At 36.8% G+C, this 17,177-nt stretch overlaps 2 protein-coding genes across 2 annotated transcripts; both read right to left on the reverse strand.

Moving 5' to 3' along the window:
- Positions 1-3,519: 3,519 nt before the first annotated feature.
- On the reverse strand, positions 3,520-17,139 carry LOC132187048 (putative hydrolase C777.06c). The gene is made up of 12 exons (XM_059601202.1): positions 16,847-17,139; positions 15,823-15,950; positions 15,594-15,706; positions 13,596-13,637; positions 5,832-5,887; positions 5,568-5,644; positions 5,293-5,412; positions 4,666-4,742; positions 4,523-4,586; positions 4,325-4,375; positions 4,200-4,248; positions 3,520-3,941 (listed from the first exon to the last, which is right to left on the reverse strand). Exons 1-12 carry the CDS (start codon positions 16,998-17,000, stop codon positions 3,823-3,825), a joined length of 1,050 nt encoding a protein of 349 aa, XP_059457185.1. The 5' UTR covers positions 17,001-17,139; the 3' UTR covers positions 3,520-3,822.
- On the reverse strand, positions 10,788-12,864 carry LOC132188439 (uncharacterized). Its single transcript, XM_059602882.1, has 3 exons — positions 12,291-12,864; positions 11,999-12,157; positions 10,788-11,896 (listed from the first exon to the last, which is right to left on the reverse strand). The coding sequence occupies exons 1-3, from the start codon at positions 12,348-12,350 to the stop codon at positions 11,561-11,563; spliced, it is 555 nt and encodes a 184-aa protein (XP_059458865.1). The 5' UTR covers positions 12,351-12,864; the 3' UTR covers positions 10,788-11,560.
- Positions 17,140-17,177: the final 38 nt, after the last annotated feature.

A 17,177-nucleotide genomic window follows, 5' to 3' on the forward strand; every position in this document is an offset into this window, starting at 1 on the left:
GAAGCAAAGAGACGCGTTTTTTTAAGACGTTGAGAGAATCACATGTTTTTTTTTTTAATAACATGTGTTTCTCACATGTTAAAAGACACATGTTACTTTATTATATTGGTTTGTATGAATTAACTACAAACTAGTTTGTAGGTTGTAGCAGACTTCTGTCCTTAAAGATCCATTTGGGTTTGCAATTCTAAAACGTGCAATTTTAAAACTGTAATTCTTAAATCTGTAGATAATTTTTTTCTAATTGTTTGGTAAAATTGAAGTTTGACTATTAAAATCATGCATTTTTAAAAACGTGTATCTTTGCCTGCAATTTAAAAACGCAAAATTTTCTACGTTTTTCAAATTACTATTTTTTTTCAAAACGCACTCAAATGATATATTTTATGTGATTCATGGTTCGTTCAAGTTTACGATTTCAAAGAGTTCAATTTGAAAACGTGAATTTTTAAAACGCAGTTTAAAGTTATGTGTTTTTTTTTTTTAAAAAAAAAAAAACACTTCATTACCTGCCATTTGAAAACGCTTCTTTTACAAGAAAAAAAAAAAGAAAAAAGAAAAAAAAGTGAAATCTCAAACAACTTATTTTCTAAATTTGGTTTAAATTTGCAATGTCAAAAACGACCCTAATTTAATATTGTACTTTTCACAGCAATAGTCTTAGGAAAATAACCTATGACTGCACTTGATATTTTACGAGCTAGGCTAGAAGAATGTCACGTGAGGCCAATTGGCAATTGCAAGCAAATTTTGGTGAAATTCAAAGAGAGAGAGAGAGAGAATAATCTCCTTTCGTAATCATATGCATATGCAGTGAGGGAGTTCACGAGTAGCCATATACAAAACACTGGGCCCCACTCTAAATCATTTGAGGCGTCAGAGGGCCCACTAAAAGAATTGTCAAACATCCCGGCACCTCTAACATGCGCATCAGCCGCATGACCCTCCATGCGCCACAGATCTGTTACGCGTAGGAGCGCAGGACCAGTCAAGCCGTGTCCTCGTTGTACGGTTTTGGGGCGAGAGTTTATGGGTAATAGAGTGGAGCTGAGGAGCACTCTAGCGTCCTCTCCGCATACTACTGTTACAGCCTTTCAGAGAACACCCGTGAAAGGGACCATTCGAGGACCCGTCCTTGACCCGACAAGTCCACTTGGCCACCGACGATTGGACGTGATTGGACAGGCTCATGCAAAGTGCGTGACTTGACCTCCGCTCTGTCTGAGCCTGACAACGAGTTCGTTGTCAGAAGAGGCGGCAAAATTCCTTTTGAGACCTGTCATGACCTACTTTTTCCCCTTCTTACAATAAAGCCCCAAAGGTTACCTTGGGGGTATCTACTTGCCCAATTCTAAATTACTTGTGAGATTTGCCTAAGATTTTGTATAAATGTCATCCTAATATTTACAAATTTTATCACCAAAAAAAAAAAAAAAAAATTGAAAAAGTGCTCTAAATCCACTTGGGTTGTAATTATGTTTATATTACTGCCCAAATAGGAGTAAATAGTATTGTCGTACGAATCTAGCTTATCTAACTATCACATTTACGTAATGTCTTTCTATTGGGAGCTACGCAAGAAGAGTCAACACTCCTTTAAGTTTGATTTAGTCATAACTTGACTTAGTGAGCCCCAAAATGACTAATACTAATATGATTGATGATTTTCATTTCGAGAGTCGAACTCTTACCATAATACTTGTTCAACCATTTTGAGGATTTTTTTTTTTTAAAAAAAAACTATTGAATCACCGACGTTTATAACAATTTATCAAATATCTTACCATCAAGTAGCACTACTTTATCTTGTTGTCTAGGAAGAATTGACAACTAGGAGTAAGAGACGTCTCAGTTGTTGTCGAGCTCTTACTTTATAGCGTGTATAAGATGACTAGTCTTCTTTTTAAAAGTCACATCAATTTTAGGAAGACACAATAACGACATGGGTCTTCATTTTAGCATTACACGTGTAGAGAAAAAAAAGAAGGAATCGGTCATTATTCGTGTCGTATTAGGATAGGCCCGACTCCTAACCTAGTTAAACCACAAGTGTATAAGATGACTAGTCTTCTTTTTAAAAGTCACATAAATTTATGAGGATACAATGACGAAATGGGTCTTCATTTTAGCATTACTCGTGCAAAGAAAAAAAAAAAAGAATCAGTCATTACTCGTGTCGTATTAGGATAGGCCCAACTCCTAACCTAGTTAAACCGCAAGTAGGATAAGAATTTTGTTTTGGTTCTTATCTAGTGTTTCCAATCTCTCTCTTCAATCATTTTGAAAAGTCGCCAGTAGAACCTAAAATCAATTTGTACAAATCCCAGCCCCACTTGCCTTTGCTACATAATGCTGTTACTTCAATTTATACTAATTTTTTTGCTTTGATAGCTTGCACATGAAAAGCCCTGCAGCCTGCTATTTTGGTTTCTCATGTCAAAGTTACATCCGGCTCATGTTTTGTCATGATCTTAGAAGGAAATTTTACAAGAAATTGAAGGTAACCAATTATCTTTACCACTTACCATCATTTTCCTCCTACTCTTAACAAATTAGAACCTACCCCAACTTTTCTTTATTTATTTTTATTTATTTTTTATATAAGATTTCAATCTAAGGCTCCGTTTGTTTTTACATAAAATGGTTTTAAAAAAAATATTTTTTCAGTGTTTGGTGTGACAGAAATAATAGTCAATCGAAAACATTTTCGGTTTGACCAAATTTTTTTTTTTTAATTTTCGTAAAATGATTTTTTTTTTTAAATATAAACCATTTTATGAGTTTATGCTTTTCATTCTCAAATGGCGGAAATTCGCCATACATTGGCAATACTTTTGCATGACCTTCACTGAACCACTGTCGAAACTCAAATTTTTAAGTTAATTTTTTTTTTTTTTTTTTAAAGTACTGTATATTAATATATTTTTTATGTTGTGAATTTAATTTGATTTTTATAGATTAATATGGTTGAATAGAAATATAAAAAAACATATTTGTGATTTTCTACCCTCGCTAAATACAGAAAAACATTGTCTTGCAAATTAATTTTTCTAAAATATTTTATGTCAAAACAAACTTTTTAGGAAAACCTAATACTTATTATTCTGTCACACTTGAACCCAAATTAAATAGCATTTGAACTTAAAGGTACTTGGAAATCGTGCAATATTCCACTCACATTTTCAAACCTTTTAGAGCGGGCCGTGGTCCTCAAAGCCTGGCAGTGATTGACCCAGAAAAAAGAAATGATTGAACCCCATCTCGTTCTAGTGTGAATATAATTCAACTCACAGCCGACAATCCTATTTTATAAAAAAAAACTTGTCAAACGCTTGGGGGGTAGCTGGGCCAAGTGAATGGGATAAGGCAGCAAAACTTGACGTAAAGGGGCATTGACATGTTGCAGGTGAGGCAACCAACATCCACACGTTAACCACAAAGGGTTTCCACTAGTCTGATATTATTAGCACAAAAGAATTGACCATGGTATTGGTGCCCAAATGGATCACCTAATTCATAAAAACCAAACTAATATGGCTGTCTACCACATGATTTAATCAAATGCCCCGATTTGGGCGGAAAAAGTATCCGGGAATCGCTTGGAATACGAAAATGTGATGAGGACCAGAAACAAGAAAGAATGGGTTTATTCAGATTCAAACAATTGTCATCTTGACAAAATCACAGTTTATATCAACAGTAGACTTTGAAAGGACTATAAGGGCAGATGCCAATTCCATGAAAATGTTTCATGATCTTATGAGAGGCCAATTGAATTTTGAAGTTCAAATCCATAACATAATTGCTTTAGTCAAGTCATGGCTAGAGCATTACTGGTATGCGAAGTCCATCATAGCTCAGTTGTACATCAAGACCCTCTGTCTCCATCAGTTTCAAAAGATAATCATTCACTTTTTCATGATCCATCAGATGCATCATACCTTCACAAGCACAAATTGCAGAAAAGAAGCGGATTACCGTCTGTAATTTTAGATGCCGATGCTTTAAACTGAGAGTGATTATTGGGCTTCCTAAAAGATCATATGATATAAATAATTTGAAACCCTTCCAACCTTTTGATCATAGATGTTAAACCTTGCCGGATTGTCGATGCATCAGGGTGGTCTACAGCTAGAAGGGAAATTGGAGTTCCTAGGGAACAGTAAAAACATTGTGCTAGGAAAGGAGACTAAACATACCAGTGAAAAGGGTTCTCTTTGGTTGGATTTTCCGTACCTCCTCCAAAGACTGAAAAAGAATAGTAAGTAAAAATCTTTAGATTTGCTAAATACAATTTTGCATCAAAAAATGTAAAAAAGTTTACCCTAGGAAGTCCGAAATGTGTAGAAGAAGACCGATCTGGCCTTAGAGCATCCTGAAGAAGTCATTTAACATACAAACCAAATAAGAAATTTTATCATGGATTTCTATAAATAAGTTCATGAGGATAAAACAAATATGTTTGTCTATTTGCAGACGTGCGTGCGCATGTGTGCTGCATGAGAGAGAGAGAGAGAGAGACCAGAATCAGGATTTCACAGTCCTTCAGAAGTGGATAAGTTTCTTCAGGTATGTCACTAACATCACTGCAAATGTGAATAAAAAGATTAGCTCCAAACTAATTTCAAAAGTACAAACATATCCGTGACACCTAGAAAGCATTACCTAATGTAACATATATTACCAAAACGAAATCCAAGAGAACGATAACCACTTCCATGCCATACTGGTAAAGGGGTAAACTGAAACACAACATTGACAAGATAAAATGTATACGCATCAGCTTTATATGTTGGATCCACCTTTATGCGAAAGTGCATATAATACGTGCTTAAGCAAGGAGTGGCTAAAAAATATGTACTTCTGCTGTAATACACATGATGATGACATATTTATTCCATTTTATTTTATCTTTAGATCTACATTTAGAAGTGGAAAATCACAAGATCTGACTATCTTTCTAAGAACGCTATGGAAGAATTCCTACTTCGACCAATTTAACCATGTATAACCAACTCAGCTCACATGCTTGGCCACATTCATCCATTTTTTTATTTAACCAATTTATCCTTCCCAGATTCTGCAGTTCTGGCATTAAAAAATCATAATTAGACAAGTCAGAATTTTTGGTGAACTGATAATTTTTGTTTCCCTAGATTAAACTGTCTGCTAGAACACAATATTTTACTAGGATTAAAAATTGAAATTTTGGAACATGTCCAAAAACCATGAATTTGGGACTAAAAGAGAAAATCTTATCCTGTAATAAGCAAACAACTAATATATTCTGACCTGCAAATCATGTACAACAAATGGCTCCTCATGTATGATATTGAATTGCAATTCTGAGACTGCAGCACCAGATAAAACGACACTTGTATCCACTAAGTAATAATGGGTCTTCTTCATCACCTGCAATCATCAAACAAAGCTGAGAATAGTTCATATTACCAAAAAGTTTTGTGAAGTGATTTTATATATTCACTGACAGAATAATTTCAATAAAAAGAAATATAAAGTAATGCAGTATTGAAATTGATGCAAGAAAGACAAACTGGAGTTTGGACCTCAAAATCACGCTGGGCCACATAAATTGGAATGTTGGTCTGGACATTGTTTGTCCAATCACGAAGATCGTCAAGACCTGGACAGTTGGGTTGGGGGTGGGGGAGTTTAGGGGAAAGAGAGAGCCTTCAGTGCTGAACTGATGTGATTTTCTAATTTAAAAAAGATGAAGATATAAAAAGAAAAGGAGAGGAAAGAACTTGATGCATCATCATGAGTTCAGTAACTGTTTATAAAATAATGTTACTAAGTGTTCTGTCCAAGACCTCCAATTGCATCAGCATGAGAGTGAGTAATAATAACAGCATCAAGCGCTCTTATCCTGACAGAAATGCAGCTTGTTACGAAGAGGCAAATACCTGACAATAGACATATATGATATAAGAGAATATGCAAGAGCATCACCAGTTTAAAAATCTTTGGAATTACTTTGACAACTACGAGACCCTTAAATAAACAAGCGAGTCAAAAAAATTATTGCTTTCCAAGTAGTACAAGGCAGGACTCTTAACAAATGTCCAAGCTGGTCGCCAAGTCCGGTGGCATGTAGACACAACAACCTGTGACTCATGAATGGGGAAGACTGTCCTACAAAATGTACTCTGCATAATTATTCACAGAATCCATACTATTCTTGTATTTTAGGGCATAGTTTATTTCAAAGCATTGATATAATGCCAGTTTAAATAGTGATCCATGATTTCATGACTATTTAGGCCAGACTGATAATATTCAGGAATCTCTAGTTGCAATTTCTAAGCTTCTTAAATGTAGAAGGCACTCAGATGATAAGAGCAATCAATGATATGTAATTGCTTAATTTGTGCAATTAGAAAAGATATAAGTGTTTACATTTGACACTAACATACAAAGGGAAAAATAACATGCGCGCATGAGAATACCTAAATTATAATACAAGAAACCCAAGACTTCACCACTTAAATTATAGGGTTAATAACTTTTTTGGTACCTGAGTTTTCACTTTTTTATTTTTTCCCTCCTGAGTTTTAAATCATGACAAATCTAGTACCCAACATATGGGAAAAGACGGAATCAGTACCTCCGTTAGGTTCCGTCAGTCCCAACTAACAGACGTCCATGTCATTGCCAGTTATATCGCGACACGTGTCCACCATTAAATAATAAAAAAAAAAATCCACGTCGTTTAGATAATGTCACAAAAAAGTAAAAAAAAAAATCGACATTTCCCCCCTTTTCCCCATTCTTCCCATTCGTCGTCGGCCTAGGCTTCATAAGAACCGTATTTTCCCCAAATTTTTGTTCTAGGGTTTCCATTTAGGTGGGTCGATTCTCGATTGTGATTGCAATTTGGCTTACGATTGGAAGTATTATCGGTGAAAGTTTGAGTGTTTGAGTTTGATTTTGGGTGTGGACTGGTAGTTTGGGTTGGGTCAATTTTAGGAAGGAAATCGACCTTGCGGCGTGGTTGGACCTGATTTCAGCACGTTGGCGGAGACCTTGTACACGGGAGGAGCAAAATGGGACGACCTCGGAGAAATCGGAATCGGAGAGGTGAAGGTATGTACTTTTGCAAAAAAGTTAGAGAATAAAATAGGGAATACTTTTGCTTTGCTGAACTGAATTCCCCACCAGTGGGGTGTTTTTTTAATACTATTTAGCATATGGGTTTGAGACGTTGCAATCACTTTATGGCTGCCTGTTTTTTTAGTTGTCCCTTAGTGTAGTACTTTTTGTCTGTTTCGAAGCCAAGTAGAAAGTTCTCACCTTTTTCACATTGGAAACTTTAATATATGGTTGTTGTGTTGGTTGTCAGTGGGCTATTGAAGACTTTAATATATGCTTTTGAAGACTTGTTTATTGTTGCTACTGTAATGTGGGATTGTTTGGTGGGTGGGGGCCAATGTGCATGATAGATTGAATTGGTACGTAGGTCTGTATATGTCTCATATGTCCATTATTTTGTTGATACAGGATCACCACTTACAAGATCCATTAATCTCGTTATTCACCATCATGGTTCATTTTGTAGACCACGTATGGAGTATGTAGGGGGGGAAGTGATGACTTTTCCTGATTTAGATATTTTTGTGTTAGGCTACTCAGATATTACAACCATAGTGGAAGTATACCTTGGTTATCAATATGGAAAGGTGCCTGCTCTCTATTACAAGGTTGATGATTATGAAGAAATTCGTGAACTTACAAGGAGAAATCATGTCCAAGAGATGTTTAGGGTGTTTGACTGTAAGTCCAAAACCTTCCATGTGTTTGTAGATCATGGAGATACAGAAGTTGGTGAAAACGAAGGTGGAGTTGTAGTTGGTGAAAAGGATGGAGTTGGAGAAGTTGAAGAAAAAACAGATATGGTCAATGTAGAAGAAGTTGGAGTTGTAGTTGGTGAAAATGATGAAGTTAGAGAAGTTGAAGAAAAAACAGATATGGTCAATGTAGAAGAAGTTAGAGTTGTAGTTGGTGAAAAGGATGGTGTTGGAGAAGTTGAAGAAAAAACAGATATGGTCAATGTAGAAGAAGATGGAGACAAACATAGTTGGGCTATTGTTGAAGTTCCAGATGGTTTTTTAAATAGTTATCATGGAGATGATGGAGATGAGTTTGTGGATCATGAGGATAATCATGGATATGAAGAGGTGCTTATGAAGGAGATCAAAAAAGAGAAGGTTGAGCAAACTTCTTCCAGGGAGAAGAAAAAAGGGAAGATGCAGTCCATAGCCAGGCAGTCCACACGCAAGCCGTCTACTGCCAGACAGTCCACACGCAGGCAGCCTCCATGTCATGGATATAACGAAGATGACCAGGATGAAGATGAAGAAGATGAGCAGGATGAAGTGGATATGCAACCTCTTCCATTAACTGATTTTGAAGATACTGATGGAATGGAGGATGACACTTATGTCCATCCCAAAAATGAAGAAGTTCTACAGGTGGCAAGGGAGGCTGCAATGAAGTGGTTCAAGCCATTGGATGAAGTATCATCATCAGCTCCTAAGGAGGTTGACACTGGAAAGGGCAAACTCAAACAGCCGAATGAAGAAGGTGTGGAAAGTCCTGAACTGCTCAGCCTAGAAAGTGATGAGAATGTTGAAGGTACAAGTAAAAGAAAAAGAAAAATGAGAAAGTATCCGGAATGGCATGGACTGCATGATCTGAAAGAGAAGGTTGAACTACATGTGGGACAATTATTTGCAAACCCATCTGAGTTTAAAGAGACTACAGCTGTATGTAGTACAAAATTGCTTTGATTACACATACATGCATAATGGGAAAACGCGAGTTTCAACCTATTGTAAGAAAAAATGTGGATGGAGTATATGCATCATGGAAGAGTAATACGAAATACTTTCAAATAAAGACATTAGAAAAAGTTCATAATTGTGGAAGTCATTACTTTAATAAAAGGGCGTCAATCAAGTGGGCAGCACACCGATACATCGATAGCTTCAGAGATCAACCAAATTGGAAGGCTAGTGCTTTGAAAGAGGCAGTTCGAAGGGATTACAATGTGGAGATAAATTTGCTTGCTTGCCACCGTGCCAAACGAATGACATTGAAGTTATTAACCGGATCAGATGATGAGCAATACAAACTTACGAGAGCATATTGCAATGCAATACGTAAGTGGAATCCCGGTAGCTCAACTTACATACAAAGAAATGGACTATTCTTCAAAAGGATGTACGTTTCCTTAGATGCTTGTAAGCGGGGTTTCTTGGCTGGATGTAGGCCGATGATATGTGTGGATGCCTGCTTTATGAAAGGTCAGCATGGTGGGCAGCTACATGCTACCATTGCATGGGATGAGAATGATGACATCTTCCCAATAGCATATGCTATGTGCGAGACTGAAAGTAGAGGCACATGGACATGGTTTTTGAACACTTTGTTGGAGGATATTGGGAATCCAAGGGAGCACACGTGGTCATTTATGTCGGACAGACAAAAGGTAACAACCTAACATCTTAATTGAATGAATGCTCGATTAAATTGTGCTAATAACATGTGTTAATTAAATTGTGATCTTCTTACACAGGGACTGATGGAAGCCATGGAGTACCTGATGCCTGATGTGGAACACATGCTATGTGTTCGACATTTGCATGCAAACTTCAAGAACAAGGGTTACAAGGGCAAAGCATACAAGGATGCATTGTGGGGTGCAACTTGAGCAGCAAATGAAAATCAATTCAAGTACTATATATCAGTGATAAAAGGAATGGATACTGCAGCCCATGAATACATTGCCAAGGTGAACCCAAAGATGTGGTCAAGGCATGCTTTTAGGGAGACCAGTTGTAGTGACATACTTCTGAACAATATAGCTGAGACTTTCAACGCATGGGTACTTGAAGCTAGAGATCAGCCCATTCTTACTGGCATGGAGATGATAAGGCGGCAACTGATGAATCGGATAGCCAAAAAAGAAATGGTGTTGCAACATCAACCAATATTATTTGCCCTAAGATTGTGAAAAAGTTAGATAGGAACAAGTCAGATGCTAGGAATTACATCTCCCACTGAAGTAACGACTTGACATTTGAGGTTGACCACAGCCATGAAGCTAGGAGGGTTGTCAATTTGAAATCAAGAACCTGTGGATGTGGTAGGTGGCAAAAGAATGGGATTCCATACCCACATGCTTGCTGTGCAATTTACCAAAATAGGGAAACTCTAGAAAAGTATGCAAGTGGATACGTATAACAAGTCATATGCATATAGCATTGACCCGATGCCTGGCCTAAAGATTGGGCTATTAACAATGATGACGAAGTCACACTGCCACCTTTACCCAAAAAACAACGAGGTAGGCCAAAGAAGGTGAGAAGAAGAGGAGCTGATGAAAATGAGCCTAATGAAAACGAGCCTAATGAAAGTGTTAAGGTGAGTCAAAAGGGGTATGATATACGGTGTGGAAACTACAATCAGCTGGGCCACAATGATAGGAGTTGCACCCGACCACAGAATCCAAATAGGAAGATATACCCAAAGAAGGTTAAGAAGCCACAACTGAACACTGACACTGAGGTACGTTTCTTCATAATACTCTAGGGTAGTTTGACATTTGATATTTTAAATGTTTTCCATATTCATGTTTTTTTATTCTATGGTGTGATAGAGAGGTACCTCGCAGACAATGCATCCAACTGACATACCCCAATCAACTACCACCGCAAGTGGACAAAGTAGGAGTTCCATCAAGATAGTAGGTAGAAGGTCGGCTAGGCTATAAACAATGGTGAGTTCATCAGTTTTGGTTCTTGTGTAGTAAGAATTTGTGTGCATAATGTTAATTATATTGCCTATGTTGATGCAGGCTAAGCCATCACAGCCAGTGGGGCAACACCAACTTCATTCACAGTCAACACAATTCAGGGCAACACAATAGGGAATGTAGTTGGAATGTGACATGGAGATGTAATTTTTTTGAGCACTCTTGGATGTAGGTTAATGGAAGTTTGTGGCATAATTGTATTGACAATGTGGCATGTTTTTTGTAAATGTGGCATATAGGAATTACGGTTTTTGTGTTTTTTTGTGACAATGTGGGTTAATGGAAGTTTGTGACTGATTTGTTTATTTGGAATTTATGGCATATTTGGATGTTTTAGTTGGAATGTACATGATGTGGTCTAGATTGTGAAAGTACTTGTTTAGTTGGAATGCTCATGATATGGTCCGGATTGGGTTAATGGACAATGTGGAAGGACTTGTTTAATTCGAATTTATGGCATATTTGGGTGTGGTTCAAATTAAACCAATATGCATTGTTTGAGTATGGTCCAAAGTAGACCAATATGCAGTGTACATTCCAAATAGTCCAAATTGGTCTTCTTCGATTACATATACATGGTATGCTCAAATTATGGTCAATATTTAGAATGTCAATAATTTGGTCAAATTAAGTTGAAACAGTATTGACAAAACATTTAGTTAATTAGTGCAATAACACAAGAGTCTATAACTAATCACTTGCATAAATACATACATTACAAAACACTCATTTACTTAGTGCACTAATGCCAATCAACATTATTATCATCAACCATGACAACAATAAACCAAACATGAGAAATTTCTCTCTTGCCCTATACACATCCTTCTCCTTTTCTAAGTAGGTAAGCATTTCCAATTGTTTATCATCCCCCTTCTCTAGCTGATTTACCCTTGCAATGTAGCTATCACATTCAGTCTCAAGGTCTTTCACCATTGTCAAATATTGACAATTTTCATTCTCCAGCTCTTTCACCCTATCCAACAGCGTAGGAATAACTTTCATACCCTTTTCACAAATTGATTCGTCCATCCATTTGAAAAATCGACATGCTGCTTTTCTCTACATATACATAAAATATCAAAATATCAATCCAACCATTACACTCACTTCATGCAGGAATAACTTTCTGACCAATATGCATTGTGCAATGAAACTACTCACGTTAGAATCATAGGTAGTACAACCCCAAAATCTCCTTTCAGGGTTTTTTGGAGTCCAGGATGTCTTCAATGGTGCAGGTAACGAGCAGTAACAAACCCAGGACGTTTGAGTACAGTCCACTGAAGATGACCCAAAAGCAGATGATGACTTCATTAGATCCTAAGGAAAATAGCGTGAACCCTAGCTTAATTTCGGTACAGTATTCACCAAAAAAAACCAAAGCTGAAATTTGGGTACAGTATCCACCGAAAAAACTAAAGCTCAAGATTGGTTGATTGGTTTGAGTAGATACCTTATCCAAGTCGAGAGAAGATTCCTTTCCTTTGGATTCCCGTAATCGACTTGATGACATTTTCTTCTCTGCGCTTTCCAGTACGAGTTCTCAAGGTCGACGGATGGAAGACAGTTCGATATCCCTTACGCGTGCGTCTGCAAACCAGATTGAAGCTCGATCTGGGGACAATCGATTTAAGCTCGATTCTAGGGTTCAGGTCATTTGGAGATAACTAGGTATGTAGCTCTGAGTTGAAGAAAAAGAAGAACGAAGGTAGCAGAAGGAAAGGGAGCTCGACGTTACCGTGCCTACGAGTGATACTGATCCAAGCTCAGTTCGAGTAGCAAGAGAACGAATTGTGGAGCTCGTGGTCTAGGGTTCGTGCGATTTAGGGGTAAACGGGGAAGGAAGCTCGGGTTTGAAGGAGGAAGATGAATCCTATTAGCTTATGTGGAACCAGGTGACAGATGTCGCCATTATATCGTAGTTACGTGGCGATGACGTGGACGTCCATTAGTTGGGACTGACGGAACCTAACGGAGGTACTGATTCCGTCTTTTCCCATATGTTGGGTACTAGATTTGTCATGTTTTAAAACTCAGGGGGAAAAAAATAAAAAAGTGAAAACTCAAGTACCAAAAAAGTTATTAACCCTAAATTATAACACCAAAGTTTGAAGCAGATATAAAGTCAAGATAAGTCAAAAATGTATATAGATCACATCGATTTCAAAATCCTAATACTAAACAAGTCTTAAGAAAAATAAATAAACAAAATGATATTGAAAAACAGAAAACTCTGTTAAATTCCATAAATCTTACAAGACATTTAATCATCCCTTGAGAATAAGTTATGATGCCATCCACTATACATATCCCTCAACTGTATGAAACCAAGTCATAACACTTCTTTTTATTATTAGAAATGCTAAGGGTACTAACTTTTTTATTAATAGAAGCTTACTAAATTGATGTGTAGCTCATTCATTGGTACTTGTTACATTTCTCTTAATTAATTTTTTTTTTTCTCCAATGAATGAGCTACACATCAGTTGTGTAATTCTCTGTTAGTAAAAGAGTTAGTACCCATAGCATTTCTCTTTTATTATATAAAAAAATGGTAATACTCAAATTGTGTTCTGGTCAACACCTACTAAGTAACAACCTACACACTGATTTAGCGGTTTTCTAAAATGAACATAGTATTGAGGTCTTCTCCTATCCAATGTCATATAGCCTAGAGTAAACTAACCCATTGTGCATGAACAGATGATTTGTTCCACCATGAACAACTTAAAGAGTTTAAGCAGAGAGGATAACTAACCCAAAGGTAGGAAACCAACGAAGAGCACTGTGATAAAAAAACCTGCACAGAAGAATTTGAAAAAAAAAAAAAAAAAGAAAAAGAAAAAAAGCTCTCACTATCAGAGTATCTAGCAGATTAATAGTGAAAATAGGAATAATGCTCATCATATATAACTCTTTCCATCATATGTAAGTCTTTCTTGTACTTCTTTTCTTTTCGGCACAAAATTCAGCAATGAGGAGCAAGAACCCTTTTTGACCATTTTGAAAGGTAAATAAAAGAATCAAGATTATAACATGTTTTATCAATTTCTTATCGTCACTGCCGAAAGAACCGGGATTCAACCCCACTAGCAACAAGCACAATAAAATAGTAACTCGACAAAAGTAAATTACTGTTTAAACATAAACCACAATAAAAAAAACACAACCACAAATCAACATAAGGATTTTGGTTACGAAATGGAAACCCGTTAAAACCTTAAAGGTAAAACTACTTTAGGGCAGCCAAACTCAATAGAACACTTTATTATAAAAGATCAAAGTATAGACATGAACACTTACGACCCTTTGTAACCCTAAGACACTGTACGACGACAAGCTCCTCACTTGCCACTCTATCTCCTTGATAGGTTTCAACTTCTCGCTGGCTAGGGGTGAAAATGTGGGTACAGTTAGCGGTTATTGGCTAAAACCGCTAACCGTAATTGCCTAGGCGGTTAACCGGCGGCTAGTGGTTAATAACCCTAATAACCGCAAACTGCTTTTTAAAAGAATATTTTTTTAAAAAAAAAAAGTTCAAAAAAAAAACAAACCAAAACGACGTCGTTTCTATAGTAATACGATATAATATCCTACTACATACAACATCATATATATATATATATATATATATAGTGGGCGGTTAAAAAACCATATGCCTTTTCACCCCTATTGTTGGCCAATCTTTTATATGTGAACTCCTTACCAACCCTCGGTAGACTTCAAAACAGTTTAAGTGTATGGTGTGATTTGAACAAACTCAACTCGAAAGAGCGAAAGTTACAATAGCTCTATACAAAGCTCTCTTGGCTCAACAATAGTGAAGATATGAAAACCCTCACAAGAGGTTCTAAGACTCAAGAATAGTCTATGTTTCAGCATTAACAAAAGGGACGCCCTATCCTATTTATAGGAGGGGAAAATATCCATGCAACATGTAGAAAGGTTGCATTTTTACTACAGGTTTTCTCGCATGTAAGGACCTTATGGTCCAAATTCCATGCGCATGGATGCTAGGGTTTCATTACTAACTCTTCTGAAAATCCTAGCAGCATAAGCCCAAACAAGTGACGTTTCAGGTGACAGAGTTCTTTGGAACTCTAAGCGTAATCGTGGCCAAGTGACAGCTCTGGTCACGGAGTCTCTGGTAGTTCACTTAATCCATCAAATGTAAGCACAACTAGGTATTATGGTAACACAGCTCCCAAGTGGTCACGAAATCCGTAAGCAAAGCCATAGTGACGGTTCAGGTAACAGATTTGCCACTAACAAAGGACTTAAACATTCACACCAAATGACTTAGGTGATGAAAAGTTTTATAACCCAAGTTTTAATCACTGAATAAGACCAATTTCTAAGACCTAACGACTATTACTTTACTGTTATCATTATTATTACAATTATAATTAAATACTTCTATAAGATACCCTAAAAAAGGTGAAGCTCCAAGCCAACCAAGTTTGTAGGACTGCTACTATGAATCTATACTCAATAGCTGGACCCTTGCAGGTAGGCAGGGCAAGGCCTGTGGTGTTAAATTAACTTTGACAGCAAGGGGGCCTGATGAATTTCAATACTAAGGTAGAAAATAAGAGCAAGAAAGATAATAAAAATATGGAACTTCGCAATGGGTGTGCAAATCTGACATGTTTTGCCAACCACAATGTGGGAATAAAGCAAAAGATGGTATATGAAAAAGAAATTCTATCTTGTATTAACATAAAAAAAGGTTATAATAAGAACAAATTTCACTTACTTTCCAGCATCTATGAGAATGTTACATGGTCCTGAGGCCCTAGGATAACGAATAAGGATGCTTGTGTTAAGTCTTCTATTTTTATTACCCGGTTCCACAGCTTTTGAGCAAACCTGCCAAAACCAAAAAGCATTCCTGTTATTCAGACAATCAAATATAAACTTGGTAAAAATTTAATTACACAATAATATGGCAAATCGCCTTAAGTGCAGTGGTTCGGGAGCCATACCGGACATGTCTTTAAAGGATTTGTAAGGCAGCTCACACGTGGAACCCCTTCACTAGTTCCCGTCCCCAAAAATATGATTTCAGATTGGTCGGCAGGTAACTGCAATCCGGCAACCTCATTTGCAGAATCTGTAATGCAACACAAAGTCGCTGTTTATCTAAAGCCACAAACAGTTTAAGATAACATAATAAAGTCTGCACATGGAGTCTATTGATATTTATCCCAGAAAGTAAAATGTTTAAGAGGAGCACGTATCCTCAAACAAAAAAAATTAAACCAAACTACCCATATTTTTATAATTGAGAGAGAGAAGGTTATTCAGAGTGGTTACAATAACATCCAGTTGCGCTCAATTTTGTTTTTAAAAGGCATGAAGAAAAGTTAATATCAACCTCATATTTTGCATTATGTGGCACCATAAGTATGTTGATCAAAACATAGAATCAAAAGAAATCTTGGAAACTCTATCAAGGTGTGAGCATGTAAAAGAAAAAGAAAAAAGAACAATTCCCAACTTTGTCTCCTTTTAAGTTGACTTCTTGGCAACTTGACACAGCGAGGTTTTGGCAATGCTCAAAACACAATCCAAATCTACTGCAAGTCAAGACAAAATCAAAGCAATTGAAAAAACAACATCATCATTGAAACAAAATGATCCAGCATGTCATTGTGAGCAACATTATTTAAAAGTCAGTTCCCTTTAACCACATTCAACATAAGATTTTCAAAAACACAATCTGAAACTAGATAATCTTCAAAACCCCATAAGATTCTGGTGTTCTAGCGACATCAAAGACACATTAATAGATGCACATTAGGCACATTAGTGCATATAAATAATATATAACGAGGACAGAATAGTAATCATGCAATCTAATTATACTGAAACGAAGTTAGGGCCGGCTCAATAGGTAGGGCACTTAACTATTGCCTAAGGCCCCAAAATATAATACCCATTTGATTGCATATAACACCATGAGAAAAACGCGAGCTTTTGATAAAAGCATACTACGGCAGAACTTACCAGATTGAAGAGAAGCCTGAAAAAATCGTCTAAAGGGAGAGAACCCATTTCTGGAAACTGAAATTGCAGGGCTTTTGAGTGAGATTTGGCGTCTGAAATGGGCAAAACAGGAGAGGGAAGGGGTAGGGCGAATTGTGCCCAGAAATAGAACCATTTGATAAAAGCTCCCAACTTGTTGCAAATGAAAAAGTGTAATTTCTTTCAGAATTCAAAAGGGTCAGTCGGGTTCATGTGGAATATAGTAGGCTTTGGGGTTCAGTTGAGAAAGCAACCTTTTATTGTCTGCCTTTATTCGTCTAAAACCGCCAACAGAGTCTGCGATTTCAAATCT

Source organism: Corylus avellana, chromosome ca7, assembly GCF_901000735.1.
Source record: "Corylus avellana chromosome ca7, CavTom2PMs-1.0".
Lineage (NCBI taxonomy): Eukaryota > Viridiplantae > Streptophyta > Magnoliopsida > Fagales > Betulaceae > Corylus > Corylus avellana.